The 19707-nt window shown below is 42.7% G+C and overlaps 1 protein-coding gene across 1 annotated transcript in view; it reads right to left on the minus strand.

The window, feature by feature from the left end:
- Positions 1 to 19707, minus strand: part of CERS3 (ceramide synthase 3) — a 105837-nt gene that overhangs the window by 79538 nt on the left and 6592 nt on the right. Inside the window, exons 2-3 of the mRNA XM_045448790.1 lie at positions 18219 to 18337; positions 423 to 596 (exon numbers count right to left, since the gene is read on the minus strand). Of these exons, the coding sequence (XP_045304746.1) occupies positions 423 to 595 (173 nt within the window). The 5' untranslated portion in view covers position 596; positions 18219 to 18337. The remainder of the gene's footprint in view (positions 1 to 422; positions 597 to 18218; positions 18338 to 19707) is intronic.

A 19707-nucleotide genomic window follows, 5' to 3' on the forward strand; every position in this document is an offset into this window, starting at 1 on the left:
TTGGTCTTTAATGAGCCATTTTTGCTATTTTATAGGCATTCTAAAATGACACAGACTCTTCCAGCACTGACTTTCTGGGAACGTTTATCCTTTGTCAGACAGCATGCGACATGGAAGATGAAGTGGGTCCCCACGTTGTCACTGGCACTAATAAGTCCTATGATCCTTAACATCTCTTGACCTCAATTTTCTTCACTGTGAAACTAACACACTTGAGGAGATTGTGCTCCTAATTTTCATTTGTTCGGCTTCTAGATAATGTTTGGTGTATATACTATTTGATGAACTCCCCCAGAAATCTGTAGCCCATTAATGGCCACCTCTGAACAACAGATTATTTAACGTTCTTACAAAGATTCCAGTATTCCAGAGTTGGGGCAAAGAAGAGGAATGGGAAGGAAAGACACACAAATACTACTTACTTTTCAAAGAAATGTCTGATAACCAGCAAGACGAAAGCATACGGAATTGTCATGTACAAATGAGAGGGTTTTACAAAGACAAGTCCATCATGATCTTCAAGATCTGACCACTTTATTGTTGGAGGAAGCCAGAACCGTTCCAACCAAAACCATTCTTTAAACGTCTGAAACATTCTAGAGAGATGGAAAAAGAATATGTTAGGCTTATAAAGCAAATACTGAAAATTAAAATAACATCAAACACCATTACTCGAAATACCTATGCAAGAGAGTTTTGAAGACAAGGCAAAATGGAATCCTATTATTCAATGGGTTTCATGATTGTTCATTGCATTAAACAAGAATTACTCTGCCGATACTCTCAGAACAATTTTGGCTGTGGCATGGCAAACTGGAGTTTAACATACTACTAATGGCACAACATACATTGATATCATGGGTATGTTTCTTCCTCTTCTATGACTCTATGGTATGAAAAATTATTTAACAGTAATCTATTTCTACAACTTCAACATGCCCAAGGTCAACCTCATGAAAGCTCCAAGTATGTATAAATCTACATTAGTACCCTGAGAACTTCTTTGGGAAATAAAGAACAAGTATATTTAATTTCATAGTACAATAAGGAGCTCAAATCTGTTCATGCCAACAAATATTTATTGAGATTCTATTATTTGCCAACCACTGTGCTAGGCACTGAAAATATAAAGATTGAAAAGATAGCATTCTTGCCTTGAGGACCTTACAGTCTTGTGGGCAAGGCAGGCCTGAATATCTAGATGACTTTGACATATCTTTTTTAGGTACAATAAAAAAGGCACAGGGTGTTGTTGGAACGAGATAATGGGCACTGAGCCCAGCCAGGAAGTGTCAGAGAAAGATCCCTGGAACAGATGATCCTTGAGATGTCCTGAACAATAATGGAGATAAACCAGGGAAAGGCAGGAAATGGGAGTGGGAAATAGAAGTTTTAAGGAGGGAAAAATGCTATGATCAAATAACCAGAAACAAAGAAGAAAACAGAATTAGATGTCCTAATCTCATTGTTTAAGCTATGAACAATTTTTAGTCTTGACATATTGACCTTGAGGATGTTTTGATTTCGTCTTTTAATAGTTAATCAGAGAAAGGAATCAAAATGTCCGCAGATTGATCACAAGGTGGTCAAAGTAACTCTATCGAAACATCTTGATTTGTAAATATTGCCGTTCCTGTTGAACACGACCAGCAGTTTGGTACTACTACAGTGTAAGAATCCAAGGTGTGGGATGGTTACACACAGGTCCCCTGACAGTCTAAGTTCATTGCCTTGGCACGCTTCTTAATAGTGCCCCCTTACTTTCAGAAGTGCTCTAGTTTGGCCAATAAATCATATGGCCACTCTCATCAAAAGGCTGGTGAGTCAAGTAGGACTTTGTCATGGAGGGTGTGAGACCCATGCTAAGTAGCTTGGACTTTAGCTAATGACACCCACTGAACAGTATTATGCAAAAGAGTAAAATGGTCAGATATTTTTCAAAGGCCACTTGGCAGCCAAGTCCTCTGTGAGCCCAAATGGTGTCTTTCTGCAGATAGGAGGATGGCGTCGCCTCTGGGCAGACACAGCCCTTCTACCCAGTGGGCTGAGGGCTGGATGTTAAGGCCCCATGAGCCCCCTGGCCAGGCACATATGTGGCTACTTGGTTGGCAGCGGTATGGAGTCCGTTTCAGGAGACAGGAAGACTGGAGAGCAATTAGGAGTTTCAAGCGCTGGATACAGTCAGAAATGGGAAGGCTTGCACTGCAGTGCTGGAATCAGGCACTGAGTATGCTGATAGTAACATCCTACATGAGACTACGCATGAGATCCCAACGAGGTAGAGAACAAAGAATTAAGAGAGAAGTGAGGTTGAAGGGGGAAATAGACAACCCCAAGAAGCAGAGGTCAAAGAACAAGTATGATGGGAGGGACTAAGGACCCCAGAGGGCAGGAAGTCTCAATCAGAGGTGAGGATCAGAGGGTGGAGTCCTGACGTTACAGATTTCCAACTTCAGGTGAGGAAGAATTCCGGAGTGTGGACCCCGATATCCTTCCGAAAAATCCACACCCCAAGCAACAGCTGAAGCCTGCTGAGATAATTCCGTGCTTCATTTCGTCTCTCATCCGATGTTAAGAGATGTGCTTATCCGAAGTAGCACTAACTCGGTCACACCCGCAGCTGCAAGGCTTGTGTGCAGAAAGAGAAGCGCTGCCTTCTTTCTCATGTGTTAATCATTTCACTCTGATTTCTACTCTGGGGGAGGATGAGTCCTATGAATATAGCTGCAGTTGTGCAAATATGGAATGAAGATAATCAAGAAAGACTAGTTGATATTTCCTCCCTATCAGGCTGTGGGGCTACAGAAAGGAAAGGGGTGATCCTGGACTCAGGGAGCTTATGACTGAGTCAGGACTCATGTGGCTCTGGACTCAGAGGGAGGCAGTGAGAACAGGGGAGAGGGTAGTCAGGAAGGGGAAGTCACACACTTTGGGAAGGGAACTGACGATTCAAGCTCGGTTGCCTGGGCCATCTGACATAACTGGCCAAAAGAAGGCATGAAGAGAGGTAATCTGTTTTGAATGCATGGCCAGATACAGCTCAGTAAAAGAACAGGCCTAAGCCTTGAGTCCAACTCCAGCTGAAATTCAAACTTCCTACAGATCTCAGAAACCAACTCTGGGCATGGGAGGCTCTATGTAATAGGCAAATCTTGGGCCAGGCCTTGACCTTCACCACATCAGAATGAGCTACACCTGCAAGGGCAGAGAGATTTTTTTTTTTTTCCCTAAAACTTGGCCTCAGTATGTTCATAGCTTTGTTGGCTGTAAATTTAATAGTCTAAGGGTGCCTGGGTGGCTCAGTCGGTTAAGCTTCCAACTTTGGCTCAGGTCATGATCTCACAGTTTGTGGGTTCGAGCCTCGGGTGGGGTTCTGTGCACCTGCTTCGGAGCCTGGAGCCTGCTTCGGATTCTGTGTCTCCCTCTCTCTCTGCCCCTCCCCCACTTGCACTCTGTCTCTGTCTCTCAAAAAAATAAATCAATGTTAAAAAAATTTTTTTTAATTTAATAATCTAGGGTTCAGGGAACAAACAGCAATGGTGATTGAGTTACTTTTTCTTTTGCTATTGTTATAGTAATTGTTATACAAAATAGTTCACTCACTCCTAGAATGCAACTCCAGGCAGCACAGATTATTTTGTCCAGAGTGAAACACAATTAAATAAATAGTTTACAACAGCTATTTAGGAGTTGCCACTCTAAATTATGCCCTTGTGCCTCATATGCAAGCAGTGAACCAAGATGTTGAAAGCCATAGTAATGCTAATATCCCACAGCTTAAAACATTTAAAGGGAAATAGAAACAATACAAAAGTTGAGGGTGGCCCCCTGGAAAATGTGGCTCAGACTGCGAAAAAAATAAATCTAATTATTTATTCATTCTTTTTTATGTGCTGCCACCAAACATCAATTATTGCTGCTTCAAACAGTCAAGGATCCCTTCTTCACACCATTCACAAAGTTTAACTCAACATGAAGCACAAACCTTATAGGCCTTTATGGACCCTTATAGGGCTAAAATTAAAACACTCTTAGAAGACTAGATAGGTGTACGCAGTCCTGTGGGTTAGGCAAAGCCTCCTTACTATCACATCAAAAACACAAATGCCAAAATTTTTATAATTGATAAATTGGACTTCATCAAAATGAAAACCTTTTGTGCACCAAGGAACACCATCAGGAAGTGAAGAAGACAACCCACAGGATGGGCGAAAATACCTGAAAATCATATGTCTGATCAGGGATTTGTATTTAGACTATATAAAGAACTCTTGCAACTCAATAATAAAAGGACACATAATCCAACTTAAAAATGGGCAAAGAATCTGAACCTGAATATCTCACCAAAGAAGATACACAAATGGCCACTAAGCTCATAAAAAAAACTCTCAACTTCATTAGCCATGAAGGAAATGCAAATCAAAACCACCTCAGAGGTACTGTTCACACCCAGTAGGATGGTTATCATCATAAAGATAATAGGTGTTGGCAAGGATGTGGAGGACATGGCTGGTGGGAAGTAAAATGGTACAGATGCTGTGGAAGACAGTCTGGCAGTTCCTTGAAACGTTCACCGTGGAGTTACCGTATGACTCAGCAATTCTACATGTAGGCATTCAAGAGGGTGTGTAGGAGAATTGGAAGGATTCATGCTACAACATGGATGGCTCCTGAAAATGTGCTAAGGAGCCAGACACAAAAGGCCACATATTGTATGATTCCATTTATGTGAAATGTCCAGAAGAGGTAAATCCATAGGGACAGAATGTAGGTTACTAGTTCCTTAGGGTGTATGAAGGGAGTGTGGGGCGAAATGGGGAGTGATTGATAATGGGTACAGGGTTTCTTTTTGGGCTGATGAAAATGTTCAAAGATTGAATGTGGTGTTGGCTGCACAACCGTGAAGATACTAAAAAATGTTGAATTGCACACTTTAGATGGGTGAATTGTGTGGTATATGAATTATATCACAAAAAAAGAAAAAAGAAACAGGAAAGAAGCTTCCTCCACAGGGTGCCTGGATGGCTCAGTCAGTTAAACGTCCGACTCTTCATTTAGGCTCAGGTCATGATCTCGTGGTTCATGAGTTCACTGACAGTGTGGAGCCTGCTTGGGATTCTCTCTCTCCCTCTCTCTCTGCCCCTCCCCTGCTCTCTAAATAAATAAATAAATAAATAAATAAATAAACTTTTAAAAAATTAAAAAGAGAAGCCTCCTCCGCTTCAACCCTTTTAACCCAGAGCTCATCCTGCTAAAGCTTCCCATTATTTCATTTATGGGGCTTATGTTTACCTCCCAAATTCACCTGTGTCAAGCTTGTGTCCACGAACCAAGAAAAGTAATTAAATGAAGGAAAGACTATATCCAGATTCAGATTTCAGCATGATTTAAAGCTCATGACTTTCTGGGGGAAAGAAATAGCATGCTTTAAAAAGCAAAACAGACTAACCGCCCTGAAGGAGAAGCGGCTGTCCTAGATGATCGCCCCCCCCCCCCCCACCGGGTGTAAGGGTGTTCGGTAGACATCCACAAGCCCACATTTCAGCTCTAGCAGTGGGCTTTAAAAATTCAGGCGATGCCTCCAGCCAGCCTCTCTACCATCCTGTTACTTCTCTCAGGATGAGATCAGAAGCTAAACACAGAGAAATGAGCTGAAGAAAACCGGGGCCAGCAGTCTCCAATCCTCTGGGCCACTTGGGTCGACTAGCAAGAAACAGGTCACGGTCCCTCAGCCTCCCGCTAGCTGTTCCTACGGCCACAAGCCTGTGCCAGTACCTCTGGCCTCCTTTATAGCCACCTCTCCCTGACCCTAGTGTATCGGACATGCCATTTTGGAGGTAGCCCAGCATCTGGGTCTCAGAGCAGCAGGGGAAATCACCACCAATGGGGGGGGGTGGTGGGGCGGAGCACTGCCTTTCCCACTGAGAGAGCCAACATGGACCGTTCTCCATCTGCTGACAGTTGGCTGGGATGGCCTAGGCTTGGCCAGTTGGATGCTTTTCTCAGGGCTTTGAGTCTGGAGCAGACATCGATATCCAGCGGCAGCCGATGGCATCCTGCCTAGGCCGCTGCTGTTGAAAAGATCGTTGTCATCTCTTAGCTTTTTGGACTTCCTGATCCCATCCCCCTACCCCACCCCCCACCCCCGGTTTCTTGGTTTCCACTGTCATCCAAGTCTGGTCCACCGGCCTTCCTTCAGGGCTGTGGGCTGCTTCCAATGAAGCCCTGTGTTTAAGATGGTTAAGAGAGAGGTGGATTTTGTTGCCTCTAACCAAGAGGGCTTACACGGAGAAGCAGGAATCTAGGGGCAGGCAGCCTGTAGCATTTGTCAGTTCCTCCCTCTGATCTCATCTTGCAGACAACGAGCACTTATTTATCCCCTTTCTTCTCTCCCTCTTCCATTTTGGCTCCTGCACTGCCTAAGTTTCAAGTCACAGTGGCATTATTAATAGTCACTGTGTAAGGTATTTTTTGGTTCAGTGTAAAAGAGGCTGCTGGCCTCCCTGACACAGCCTTAAAAAGATGCGTGGCAGATGACAAGATATATTACCTGTGCAGCCAGTGAAGCGATATCTTTATGCTGTGTTAATGAAGTATAGCAATATTTCAATAATAGCCAGGTGGAAAGAGAATTAGAAAACACTGACATGGGGGAATACTTGCATTTTTTTTTTTAGAGAGAGAGAGAGAGAGAGCTCACATTCGAGGAGGGAAGAGGGGCAGAGGGGGAGAGAGAGAGAGAGAGAGAGAGAGAGAGAGAGAGAGAGAGAGGATCTTAAGCAGGCTCCATGCTCAGCAGGGAGCCTGATGTGGCACGACATTGGGATCATAACCTGGGATCGTGACCTGAGCTGAAATCAAGAGTCCAGATGCTCAACCGGCTGAATCACCTAGGCATCCCAGGAAAAGCCTGCATTTTTAAAAGCCTACACAGGTTACTGCTGTAAGCACAATCCTGAGCATTGGCAACAACGAATCTGTCATTCAAGGCCTCTAGGCCGGTGGCGTCTGGGACAGTCTGGGAAGCCCACTGACTCCCATGGCAAATTCGCAGCCCACCTCTCCATTCCTTTAGCTCAGCTCTAGGCCTTTCTGGCAACTGAAATATTGTCAGCTCTGTCGACAACTCTTCTGTCTCTGCTTGGTACGCTCTTTAAGCAAATGTGTTTTACTCGTTGGCCACTCCCAGTGCCTTTCTTTTTTTTTTCTCATCTGCTACTCAAAAGTCCCCCTTTCCCATCCCTCATCCATTCTCTGAGTACTGCAACTCCTATTTATATAAAAATATCTGAAGGAACCATAGTATTTACATTACAAATAGCTGAAGCTCTTTTTTAAAGTAAGAAATATTTGCAAGAAAAATACCTGCATTTATTTCCTTTTACTTTGAGGAAGTATCAGTATTGGAGGAAGCATCACAGTCCAGCTGTGTTTTCCCACCTGCCAATACTGTGGAAGTTTCAAACCCTATTTGCGGCTGCAGCTGCCAGTAGTTTGCAGGAAGACAATCTAACTAATGTGGGTTTTTATGACTCATGATTTTCTGACCTCATGGATACAGAACCCCAACAGGGTGAGAGAAGCCTGCTGAGCCACTTTCTCAAATGAACACCATTAAATCTGACCTTAGGACTGAAGAAATAAAACCATCTGGACCACAAGTTCATCACTATTTGAAGCAACATTTTTGCAAAGTACTAAAAAAAATGTGGCACTTGAACCCTTGCTGAGGTGAGAACTCCAAGTTAGGCTGAAGTTTTGGGCAAATTATCAAATTCTGGTAATTATCCATGCAATCCCTACTGCTAATTATCCATGCAGTACCAACTGTAAGTAACCCCATCGCCTTAGGAGATAACGCTACAGAACATATCTCTTGGAGAGAGGAGAGTGACGAGAGAGGGAGTCTACAGAACAGAACACAGCTCTCAGAGGCCAGTGACGAGAAATGGGAAACTAGGCAGACAACTCTAATCGAAGTTACGGTGCATTTCTGAGCAATAAAGTGATGGAAAGACCCATTTGAATCGATGTTCACTATCTCAGAGTATTATTAGTGTTGGAGGATATGAGAGTTGGTGAGAGCTTTGGAGACTGGGTGACCGGCCAGATTACAGTGGGACCAGGGTCCTCTGCTAACAAGAAAGGCAACTCCAGAGGAGCAAAGAGTGTGCCTGGATTGTTCACTATTGTACACCCGAGGCTTGCCACACAGTACACACTAAGTAAGGACTTGTTGAATGGATGGACAGAAGGTTTGCCGAGACTGGCATAGACTTTTGAACGATCAAGGAGTGACGCTAGAGCCAAAAGTGATATGTAATTTAATTATCTAAAAACCATCTCATTTTTATTAGTTGCAAAACAATTTTTAAAATTTGGTGCAAGGGATCAGGTAAATATGTTTATCTGTATTTCATCTGTTTGTGTTTTCTTTGGAATGAATTCTACTAACTCGGCCAAAAAAACTGGTTAAGCCTTCAAGATAAACACATAGGAAAACATTAGCAGCTACTTGCTTCCTGTCAATGGCATAAGGACTGAGCCAACTGTAAATTCCAGCTCTAAAAGCATTTTAAGGGGCGCCTGGGTGGCTCAGTTATAAGCCTCTGACTCTTGACTTCCGTTCAGGGCATGATCTCACAGTTCGTGAGATCAAGTCCCGTGTCAGGCTCTGCACTGACAGCACTGAACCTGCTTGGGAGTCTCTCCCTGCCCCTCCCCTCTCCTGCGTGCTCTGGTGCGCTTTCTCTCAAAATAAATAAAAACTTAAAAATAAATAAATTGTGCCATTTCAAATGGATAAGACAATGCAAGTGATAGACTAACTTACCTCTGAGGAATATTTATTGTGATTAAATTAGTGCACTAAAAGCCTATAAATGTTTGGGCTTACAGTGAGAAAACTGAAGAGAAAAATGAATGAATGAGTGAATGAATGAATGAATAAATAAATAAATAAATAAATAAATAAACAAACAAAACCTATACTCTGTGTAGAGAAGTAACTGACTTACAATAAGATAAATAACTCTCTCATGTTAAATTTTACCATTATATCAATTTAAAGCCTTGAAGAAATTCAAGACAGACCTATAGCTTAAAAAAAAGAAAAATACAGAGCATTTGCAAACACAACCAGGATATCACCTCAAAGAAGTCATTGAGGGGTATCAGGATGTCCTGAGTATTCAATGATTCTTCCTTTTACAGTCCCCATATACCCCTGGCCCCAGGTTTTCCCTGGGCATGTGGCTGTCCTGCCATGTGAGACACTGCCCAACCTCCCCTGTGGCTAGATTTGGCCATGCGTGACTGTGTCCACGTCAATGACACAGCAGTGGAATTCACTTGAGTAATCTCCCTAAATACCAAGCTGTGTGTCTCTGTTTCTCTCTTTCTTCCATCCTAATAACTAGAAATAGGGATGACAGGATAGAAGCAATCTTTGAGGCCAATTAGCCCATTATCCTGGCCTACCACATGTCTGCACAGTTACATACAAGAGAAAGAAACTCTTGTTGTCAAGAAGCCATTGAATTTTGGGTCCTTTTTGTTTTAACAGCTCAGACCGTAACTCTCATATATATAGAAAAATATGAAGGAGAAGGAAATAAGAACTACATTGCCATATTGTGTTATATTTTTTCCAGGTAGATTATAAAATCTGGAGACATCTGCTCAAAAACAACAAAAATATCACTTAGAGAACAAAAAGGAAGCCTATATAGACGGGGAGACAATATTTGCAATAGGAAAACATTGTATCTAGAATATATAAAGAGCTCAGTAATTTAAATTCAATAATTTAAAAACTCTGGAGGACTTTTTAAAATAATAAGTCAATTGGGGACCTGTATTTCCATTAGTATTCTGCCTACTGGGGAGCATGCTCAGGATTTGCTCTGCCTACAGGGCTTCTGGTATGAAGCCTGTGCCAATTATCAATTCATTGCCTCTCAACTGCAAATCCACCGTTTTTTTTTTTTTTTTTTTTTTTTTTTTTTTGCCTGTTCTGTGAACGGGTCTGCTTCCTTTCCTATTTTCCCTTTGCCAGCTCGCCCTGGAGCTCTATCAATAGAGGATGGTGGAGGGATGTTGCAGGATGAAAGGGTTTTGCTTCCTGACTGTGGTGAAAGTCAGTGAAAAGGCTCCAGTGAAAGGCTCCAGGAGCCCTGAGCAGCCAGCAGATTCTCCCTGGGGAGTTTTGTACTTGGGGAGTGCTGCCAGTGAGACACTTTCCAGTGACTAGGTCTCCCCCGCATTCTGGAGGGCAGATTCCCGGCAAGTTCTAGGGGGCTGCTTTCCAGCCTATTCTGCTGGTAATTCCTCTGTGTCCTCCCCAACAGGTCTGCCTCCTGCGGGGGGGAGGGAGCGGTGCAGATAGGGTGGCATTTCCTTGCATGCTCTAGCTCAGCCCCAGGGGTGAGGGTTTCCTACAGCAGTGATCCCTGCATTCTATAGAGTTCTTCCTACTGGCCAATCCTTTATTTTCTCCAATCTTGATTGGGCCCAGACTGCCTTGATGGAAAAGTCCAATTTTTAATCTAATATGCTTAATCTAATATGAATTAACAGAAGCTAAAGTTATTCTGAACAAAAAAAATCAAAAAGTGAAAAAAGCCTCTGAAGTTCCAAAGCAGAAGGGAGAACCCTCTCATTTTTCCCTTCTAATACTGTGTGTAGAGTTTGGTTACAGATTAAATGATGCCTGGAGATTTCAGAAAGATGTGCTTCTCCTCCTCTGCTCCTTTCTCCATTCCAAGGCTTAGGTTAATGTCCCCATGAGCAGCCATCACTTTCCACTAGGGCAATAAGTTCTCCCTGTTTAGTAAACATAATTGGGATATTTTCCCAGCAAAACTAATAAACTCCTAAAATGCCAACTAGGCACTTGGCATCTGTATGGGGTCAAGCTCTCTTTGAAGCCAGGGCTATCCCCTAGTGCCATTCTCTTCAGGCCATGTTTCTCTTGGCTCTGTAATAAAATTTCACAATACGCCTTGATCTGGGTTCCTAGCTTAAATAGCCCGCTTCCTAACTTAAATATTGAGCCAATGAAGTTTAATTCCTAGAAAATCACAAGTTACTGTTTGCTGTTGTGTGCAGAAAAACCCAACGTGGGGATGGCTCTGCCGGAGGCTTAGGGTCCCAGCGGCACCCCCTTTGTTTGGAGGCAGCTCCTCATGGCCCGCCCTCACCTCTGCATGGTCTCCTGGGAATGACCCTGGGCCACTAGATCCCTGTCTGCTTTTCCAGGCTGACTTGTGCCTCCCATGCTCCTCACTTTGTGATCCCGCAAGTCAGGTCTGCTTTCAGACTCTTGAGAACAAAACACAAAGTTCTTACCTGCCTCCCAGTATGTGCATTGACTATTCCTTCTGCCAGGACTCCTTTTCCCCATCTTCACCCAACTCTCTCCTCCTAATCCTTCAAGCCCCAACTTAAGCCTCCCTAAGAGTTCCAGCAAGGATTTCCATGACCCCTGCCCCCCACCACACATTGCTCCAAATCTAAACCAAATATTGCCATCGCCCCCTGTTCTTTTCCTTCACAACCTGTATTAAATTTGTAATTACATGTTTGTATGTTGATTGGATTCTGGCTCCCACCTTAGATTTCAAGATGCACAAGAATAGGCGGGACACCTGTTTTGCTCACAACAGCATCCCTAACTTGGCATACAGTAAGTGTACAAACAGTAAGTGCTCAATAGATATTAAGGGAGTCAGTATACAGCACAGCAGTCAAGCACATGGATTTTGGAGCCAGACTGCCTGGATTTAAGACCTGGTTCTGACAGTTGACTAACTATGCGCCCCCACACAGCTAACTTAGTGTCAATGTCAATCTCTCCATCTACAAAACAGCAGTGGTAATGTACTCTGTGAGTGAGTAAATGTTTGTAAATCACTTTATTACATGCCTGTTAATAAATAATAAATAAATAATAATAAATAATAATAAATTGGAGTCAAGCTGTTCAATATCATTTGCCCTTCTGAAGAGGAGGACCTAAAATGAACTTTCTTCTTTAACTTTAAATTCTTTAACTGACATCTCTTAAATTAAGTTATTTAAAAATAATATACAGTGCTGTGATATAGTTAAAACTACTACATTTAAAAAAAAACATAAGTGATACCACCCTTTAGAGTAATAAGTTTAGAAGTCACCAAATGTTCAAGCCTACCTAGGAATATATGTGAAACAGGACAAAAATATGTTTAGGCTATAGTTAATAAATACTACTTCAGTCTCAGTGTTCATAATAATGATTTTTAAAAATCTGAAAGGTTTAAGTATATTTTGAAATGTTAGCTCTATGCAATAACATTCAGCTAAGACTAACAATTATGATGTTTACCAACATGAGAAGTGTTTAGACTTGTAAAAAAACCCCAAAATTCAAAATTATATCTATACTATAATGATATGATGGTATATCATCTCATTTTTATACTACTTTATACATATACATCTCAGTGTGTGTGTGTGTGTGTGTGTGTGTGTGTGTGTGTGTGTGTATAAAGGCAAACTAGAAGGAATGAAAAAATGGTAAAATTCTTGGTGTTGAAAATTTTAAATTATTGTTACTGTTGACAATTTGTTACTGTTGATCCAATATTAGGAAAATTTATAACCGATTTCTGCTTAATGACTCAAATCAACAAAGGTAAATTTTGTTCTAAAAACCATACAATCATCCAGTCCAGCCCTGTACATATGAAGAAATGGAGTCCCAGGGAAATACAGGTGCACTGACCAAGCAAACCCAGGAAAGCCAGCTTTTTCCCAATACACACAGTTTCCCATTACTAAAAGGTGTTATTAAGGTGATTTGTTTCACATTAACATTTTAAGACAATCATTTTTTCATGTAAATGTTTCACTTACAAAAGCTACTGGCTGATTTGAAGTAAGGCAAGTTTGTTACCTACTAAAACTTCTCATAGCCTTCTTAAAGATGCAAAAGCTAACTATGAGAATATCTTTTGTACTCTAACAATTTCAGAGAAAATAGAGTGTGCTCCCATAGCCAGTAGAAAGATCTATCTATATAAACTGACTTGAGATGCCAAAGGTAATGAAGATAAGAGAGAAAATGCAGTTTACGGAGACAGGATTCACCAAAATGTAATTCTTCCAGATGCCTCTTCAACTTTATCACATTTCTGCTCTATCTCTGTTCCAGTCATTAATTGACAGACATTGCCAAAGTCCAGCTCAGGGCCAAAAACGAGGCCCTGATCAAGGATGTTTACTGAGACCAGTCACATGGCTAGGAACTTGCAGAAAAGCAGGTATGACTGAAATCAGAAGGATGTGAAGCAAAGTTACAGAATAGATAAGTCTTAGAAGCATGTAAATCCTAGGGTTCAAAGAAAACGGGCCGAGAGATGATTGGGAGGGAATCTATGAGAAAGTTACATAGGATGGATTTTTCATAATTCTGCCTTCAAAGGTAGAATTCCTCCCTACCCCCACCCCCCATTCTTTTAAAGTTAACTTTCGAAGTCTAAAAGGTAAATGAATAGCTGGGTAACTAGGCAATGCTGTTGCAATGTAAAGAAATTTTAACCCAGTTAGCATCACATCACCATTTCCTTTCCAACTGCTATTAAATATTTTGCTCCTCTCCACCGAGTCCTTTCTTGCAAGCTCTCTTCCCTGGCCTGGTCAGTTACCCATCTTGCTCCACAAATTACCCTGTTATTAGTCACAGGCACAAGTGAATGATGTAGGCAAGAAGGGGGCTGGGAAGCTCGCTGACGGTGACTCACAGAAGGGTCTGAGGAGACGCCCTGGTCCTGTCTCAGTTCTCCCATTTGAGAGACCAGAGGATTGGCCTCGTGTCTGCAGAGCCCTCCTGGGTGGCGCGGAAGGGTGCTGCTGCAGGAGCCTCCCCGCCATGTAGTCAGAAGAGTCAGCAAGACCGTCCCACAAACTGCAGGCCCGTAACTGATGAATATAATCAAAAATTAAAAAAGAAGAAAAAAAAAAGAATGTAGTGCTTCACACACCAGCTCAAGTAGCTCGTTGTCTTTCAACCAGTCGCAAAACTTGAGAAAGAACTATGGCTTTAGTGTCAGAAAGCCCAAGGTTCGAGCGCCAGCCCTGCCTCCTAAAACTAAGCGAACTTGGGCAACTCAGTCCCTCTGAATCTTTGTTTGCTCCACGTGCTCCAGGGTGCCAGTCCTGCCTTCCACAGAGACCTATTGCAGATTAAGAGTGATTCGGTATGTAGAAATACCTGAACACGGCAGAATGCTGGACCCATGTTACAGAGTCATGGTATCTTATGATCTTAACCCTTACTGGGTCTGGCCAAGAATCCGACGTCAGGCTGGTTTAGACAGTAGGATTAAATGCTAAGTTTAAAAAGATTCCCCAAGGGAGAGTAAGGAGACCCCCCTGCCCCTTCACAACTACGTTCTCCCCATAACCTGCACGTTGCTCACTGCTGGGAAACGATAACCAGTTCCATTTCTTTCTTTCAGTAAGGGAAGCCTATGTGATGGACACAAACTTTGCCAAACAGAAAACTTGGAGACAGTCCTGCAGAGGCAATACTACACAGTGTCATCTAGTTCAGACCTTCTCGATGATCAGACTCCCCTAGGGTGATACCCAGACCCCAGCCCCCCCAACCACGACACACCGTGGTAGAATTTCTGGGACAGGACATGGGGCAACCCTAGGCCTATTGGCTTACCAAGGAATAGGGGTTTGGGACTCTGAATGCTCATCGTCATCCTTTCCCGATACCTGAGCTAGGAGAGTGCATGACTTCCTCTAAGCCTTGAATTCCTCATCTGCAAAATAGGCACAATATTTTTTACTTCTCTACAGTCTAAGTCGGCATTAAATAAGGTCATGTGTCTAAATCACTTGGTGTAACTTGGGGCGTCCAGGAAGTGCTCAATAAGCTGTAGGTGTCAGTACTGTCACTATTTACATTTCCTCATCAATGGCGCCATGGTCTTCCAGGTGGCCCAATAGTCAGCCATCATTCACTGGCTTCCTGCAATACCCTCATCAGTGTTAAGGCTGCCTAGACCAAGTGTTGGCAAGGTGGCAGCTTTTCTGAGGGATGGGTGTCACTTGACACGGTAACTCAGTTCCTCAGTGACAGAGGGATTTCTTACCTCACTAGAACCTGTCTTGGGCAGTGTCACCAAAGGAGTCATTTTATGAAAGAGAGTAAAACCTAGGGTGTGGGGCCCCATCTTGATCAAGAAAGAATCTGGAACATTCCTCTCACAGATGAGGAGGATGCCAAATTACTTTCAGGGAAGGACATGGGGTTACTAAGGCACACTGATGAAGCAAGCCCAGATTTTAATGGTTTTAAAACATATGCTTACGTAATACTTAAAGGCAGGGTTTCCTGTCACACAGCCTGCTGCCCCCGCAGAATGAAGCAGTCTTTGGAAAAGAACAAGATGACAAAGATTCTCGAAATCTTCAGAGGAGGGTGAGGTGTGGTGGGTGTGGAAGCTTACAGTATAGGGCCCAGAGGTAGTGAAGGAGTGCAGGAAAAAAATCCCAACTGCATGTTCGCAAGGGCCTTCTTCTTTGAGTCCGAAATCACAACAAATTTAGGACAATAAGGGGCACGTGGCTGGCTCAGTCAAACGTTCAGCTCCTGATTTTGGCTCAGGACACGATCTCAGGGTTTGTGAGTTCGAGCCCGCAGTCGGGCTCTGCACTGTATCAGCACAGCGCAATTTAAGTACAGAGCGGGAGAGACAGAGACAGAGAGACAATAGAGATCAAGAGAGACAGAGACAGAGACTTAGGGAGGGCATGTGCAAAGTCTAGAACATAGGGAAAATATCTCATTTATTCATTTTACAGCTTTTGATTAATGATTAAATCCATGGCTTCAAATTTAGAGCAATTTTGCCAGCAAAAGTGGGTGGAGGGAAAAACATCCTGCATATATTGTATGAAAATGTAACATTATTTAAAAATAAAAATTTCCCTAGGTTTCCAGACTTTTTTTTTTGAACTTTTTAAAACTTATTTTTATTTTTTAGAGAGAGACTGAGAGTGTGAGTGGGGGAGAGGGACAGAGGGAAAGAGAGACAGAATCCCAAGCAGGTTCCATGCCCAGCTCAAAGCCCAACATGGGGCTCGATCCCATGACCCAGGGGGTAATGACCCGAGCCAAAATCAAGAGCCGAAATCAAGACCTCGGGTAATGACCCGAGCCTACTGAGCCACCAGACTTTTCAAACATACATTCTTTCCAAAAGGGTATCCTTAACTTTCTCCCCAAAACATAATTTTCATTTCAGTCTCTGATTTCTGTCTATTAATGCAAATCTATGCTACAAACAAAAGAAAACACTGTGCTAACATATACAGAGTTCCCTATGTCAAGGCCACATCTTGCACGCAGTCAATTCCCTTTTCCCTGGGGGACATACGTTGGTCATGTGCCAATGTGATTTTCCAGCTACTCCTCTATTGATCCTAATTTGAGGTCTATGGCTTCCTAAGCCTTCCTTTTTAAAGGCCTTTTTCTTTAACCTAAGACTTTTTTCTCCAAGAAATATAGTTGGCTGAAGTGCTACTGGGGATGACTAATCCGAATTTTGTGAAGCAGGGCAACGTGTGAACCTAGGGGAAGAGACGGTGGTGGAACTGGAGTAGAGGGGACCCACAGGGCAGGCAGCTAGCTTCACGTGCTGGATGGGGGGATTCAGAGTTCCTCTGTGTCACTCATGTTAGTGAAGTTTAAATATGGATGTCTTAAGGCCGATGTGAAAGACAGCAATGCTCTGAAAGATGGTGAATGAAAGGATCGCATGATATTCAACAGCAAAGATCCCAAGTGCAAGAAGTGTATGAAATATAAGTGAAAGAGACACTACTCTAGGGGCATCTGGGTGGCTCAGTCGGTTAAGAGTCTGACTTTGGCTTAGGTCATGATCTCATGGTTCACAAGTTCCAGCCCCGAATTGGGCTCTCTGCTGTCAGCACAGAACTTGCTTCAGATCCTCTGTGCCCCCACCCCCACTCTGCCCCTCCCCTGCTTGTCCTGTCTCTCAAAAATATGTAAATATTAAAGAGAGAGAGAGACACTAAACTTGTGTGGAGTCTCTTAAAATATACCAAGAGATCCCTATTGGAGCCTCAGTGAAGTCCTTTCGTTCAGGGTGGGGAGAACACTAGATGCTTCTCTTCCCTGCCAAGTGAAGCTGTTTCTCAGTAAATTTTTCTTCCTGCTAGTTTATGAGGTTGGGAATGTTACTCAGCTGTCAGTCACCTTATGAAATCTAAGCAATTTCAACCTTTGCCATGCTGTCAGGTGCATGTTTACAGGGCGTGATGGTAGAGAGGAGTCACATTTACATAGTCCATGGCAATTCTGAAATCGCTCAGCCTTTGTCACTCTGTCATGCATCAATTAGTGATATCATTAAGCACCAACTGTGTACAAAGGGCCCTAAGCTTCATGCCCAGGAGCAGTCCCACCCTTACACCCTGGCCTTATTTTAAAAGACGCCACTCTGGCATTCCTCTGGCCACACTTGTCTCCCACTGGGCGAAGAGTCCATAGGCCCAAGGCTACATGCCCCCACATACACCATAGCCCCTTTCTAGACTCGCTAGGGCTGCCTAGGACCCTAGAATTCCATGCCTAAACAACGTCTAAGTCCACTTCCAAGGCCTCCATGGACACTTCTCCAGGTGTATCCTTCAAAAAAGTGACAGCACAACATACCCTTAGGCCTAGGGATGGCCAAAAGGAGACTGTTGGGGAGGAGACGAGGAACTCACACTTGGGCGCCTACACTGGGGCATCTGCACACATATGCCCTGGGCTTCTAGCCCAGCAGGACAATTTTGGGGCTGGGAAGGGGGATAGGGCCAGGCTGAGGGCCACCTAATTCCACACGCACTCCTGCCCTGGGCCCTTCCTGGGCCCTTGTTTTTTTCCAAAACAAAACAAAACAAAACAAAACAACAAAAAACAAAACCAGAGTATGGACCTACAGTATTTCATAGAGAAGAACACGGCACTTGCCTTGCCCAGACACCTCTCCTCCCCAGAACACATAAAACAATATCACATAATAATAAAGCTTTGGGTCACAGCTGTAGTTTTCCAAGATCACAGCTAAGAAAACACAGTAGAGATAAAATAAAACAAAATGTAAAATAAATTAAACAGTAAATGTACAAATAAAATGAACAGTAATTACCTTGAGTATAAATGAGAGATTTCTGCGGAGGAATTCACGTACTATATATGTATGTACGTGTGTATATATATATACGTATATATATATATAAAAGTTTCGCCTTCACTTTCACAGCATCCCTGCAGAAGCAGAAAAGGGAAACATAATTAACAGTCTATACAATTATACCCATAAGTTTCCTTCTAACTCTAAAACTTTAAGTCAGGGTTACAAACCGGTGGCAGTTCTTGATATAGGCTGAATTGGACCTCCCAATCAGTTTGGAACCTACATAGCGCTTTAAAACAATTTGAGCCAACATTTCAAATTTAGGAATTTTCACATAAAAATCCAGATCTATAGTTTCATTTGAAAAGACCAGAAGATCTGGAAATAATCATAGGACCTGCAGGCCTTAAGGGAGGCACAAGATTAATCACCAGGCCCTGCTAATCACTGCTAATTTGTTACCTGCTTTGCTTTCTAAGCCATTTAACTTTGTGATTCCTTATGTCTCTAAGATTTATCAATGTGAACTATGTCTTCAAAGTCAGTGCAAGTTAAGTAAAGATAATATGAGCCTAGCACAGCCTCATTTAATGATTATAGTTTGTATCAGCACATGGTGTTTGAAGGAGCCAGTTGTGACCCATTAACGCACTGGCTCTCAACTCTGGCTCTCTATGGGAATTACCTGGAAAATATTTTTAAGCCAAGCTCTCCCCTTAGACCACATAAATCAGGATCTCTGAAGGCGCCATCCTGTCATCAGTATTGTTGTTATTGTTGCTTAACAAACATATGTATTAAAGCACAGTGTAGGATAGTAAAGTAACAAATCACTAAAGTAAACACACCTGTGTTAGAACCAACAGCTAGCCCAAGAAACAGGGTATTACCAGCATCCTAGCCTCTGCATTTGTGTCCCTTCCCAGTCACTACCCCACTTTCTCCAACTATCCTAGACTACTTCTAACAGTAAGGATTAATGTTGCCTAGTGGAATTTATATGAACAGAATCCCACTGAATGCATTCGTTTGCATGTAGAGTCTTTCCCTCAACATGTATGACTAAGATACATCCAGGTTGATGCAGGTAACAGTGGTTGACTCATTTTCACTGGTGTTTAGTATTCCATGGTATAACTATATCGCAATCTATTTTTTTATTCTCCTGTTGAAGGAAATGTGGGTTGTTTTGAATTGGGGGCTGTAACAAATAATGCTACTATTTGTTAACATTCTTGAACATACCTTTGGTAAACATACATATGCATTTCTGTAGGGCATATAGTTACGTAGTTTTCTAAAGCTGTTGTGCCAATATATACTCCCACATGTGTGTATGAGAGTTCTAGCTGCTTCACATTCTCACCAACACCTCTGCGGTCTTTCAAATTTTAGCCTCTCTTGTGGGTGTGTAGTGGTACGTCCCTGTGGTTTTAATTTGCATCCCCCTAATGGTTAGTCAGGGGATGTACCTTGTTTCATATTTTTGAGCATGTTTCAT

Source organism: Leopardus geoffroyi, chromosome B3, assembly GCF_018350155.1.
Source record: "Leopardus geoffroyi isolate Oge1 chromosome B3, O.geoffroyi_Oge1_pat1.0, whole genome shotgun sequence".
NCBI classification, from domain to species: Eukaryota; Metazoa; Chordata; class Mammalia; order Carnivora; family Felidae; genus Leopardus; species Leopardus geoffroyi.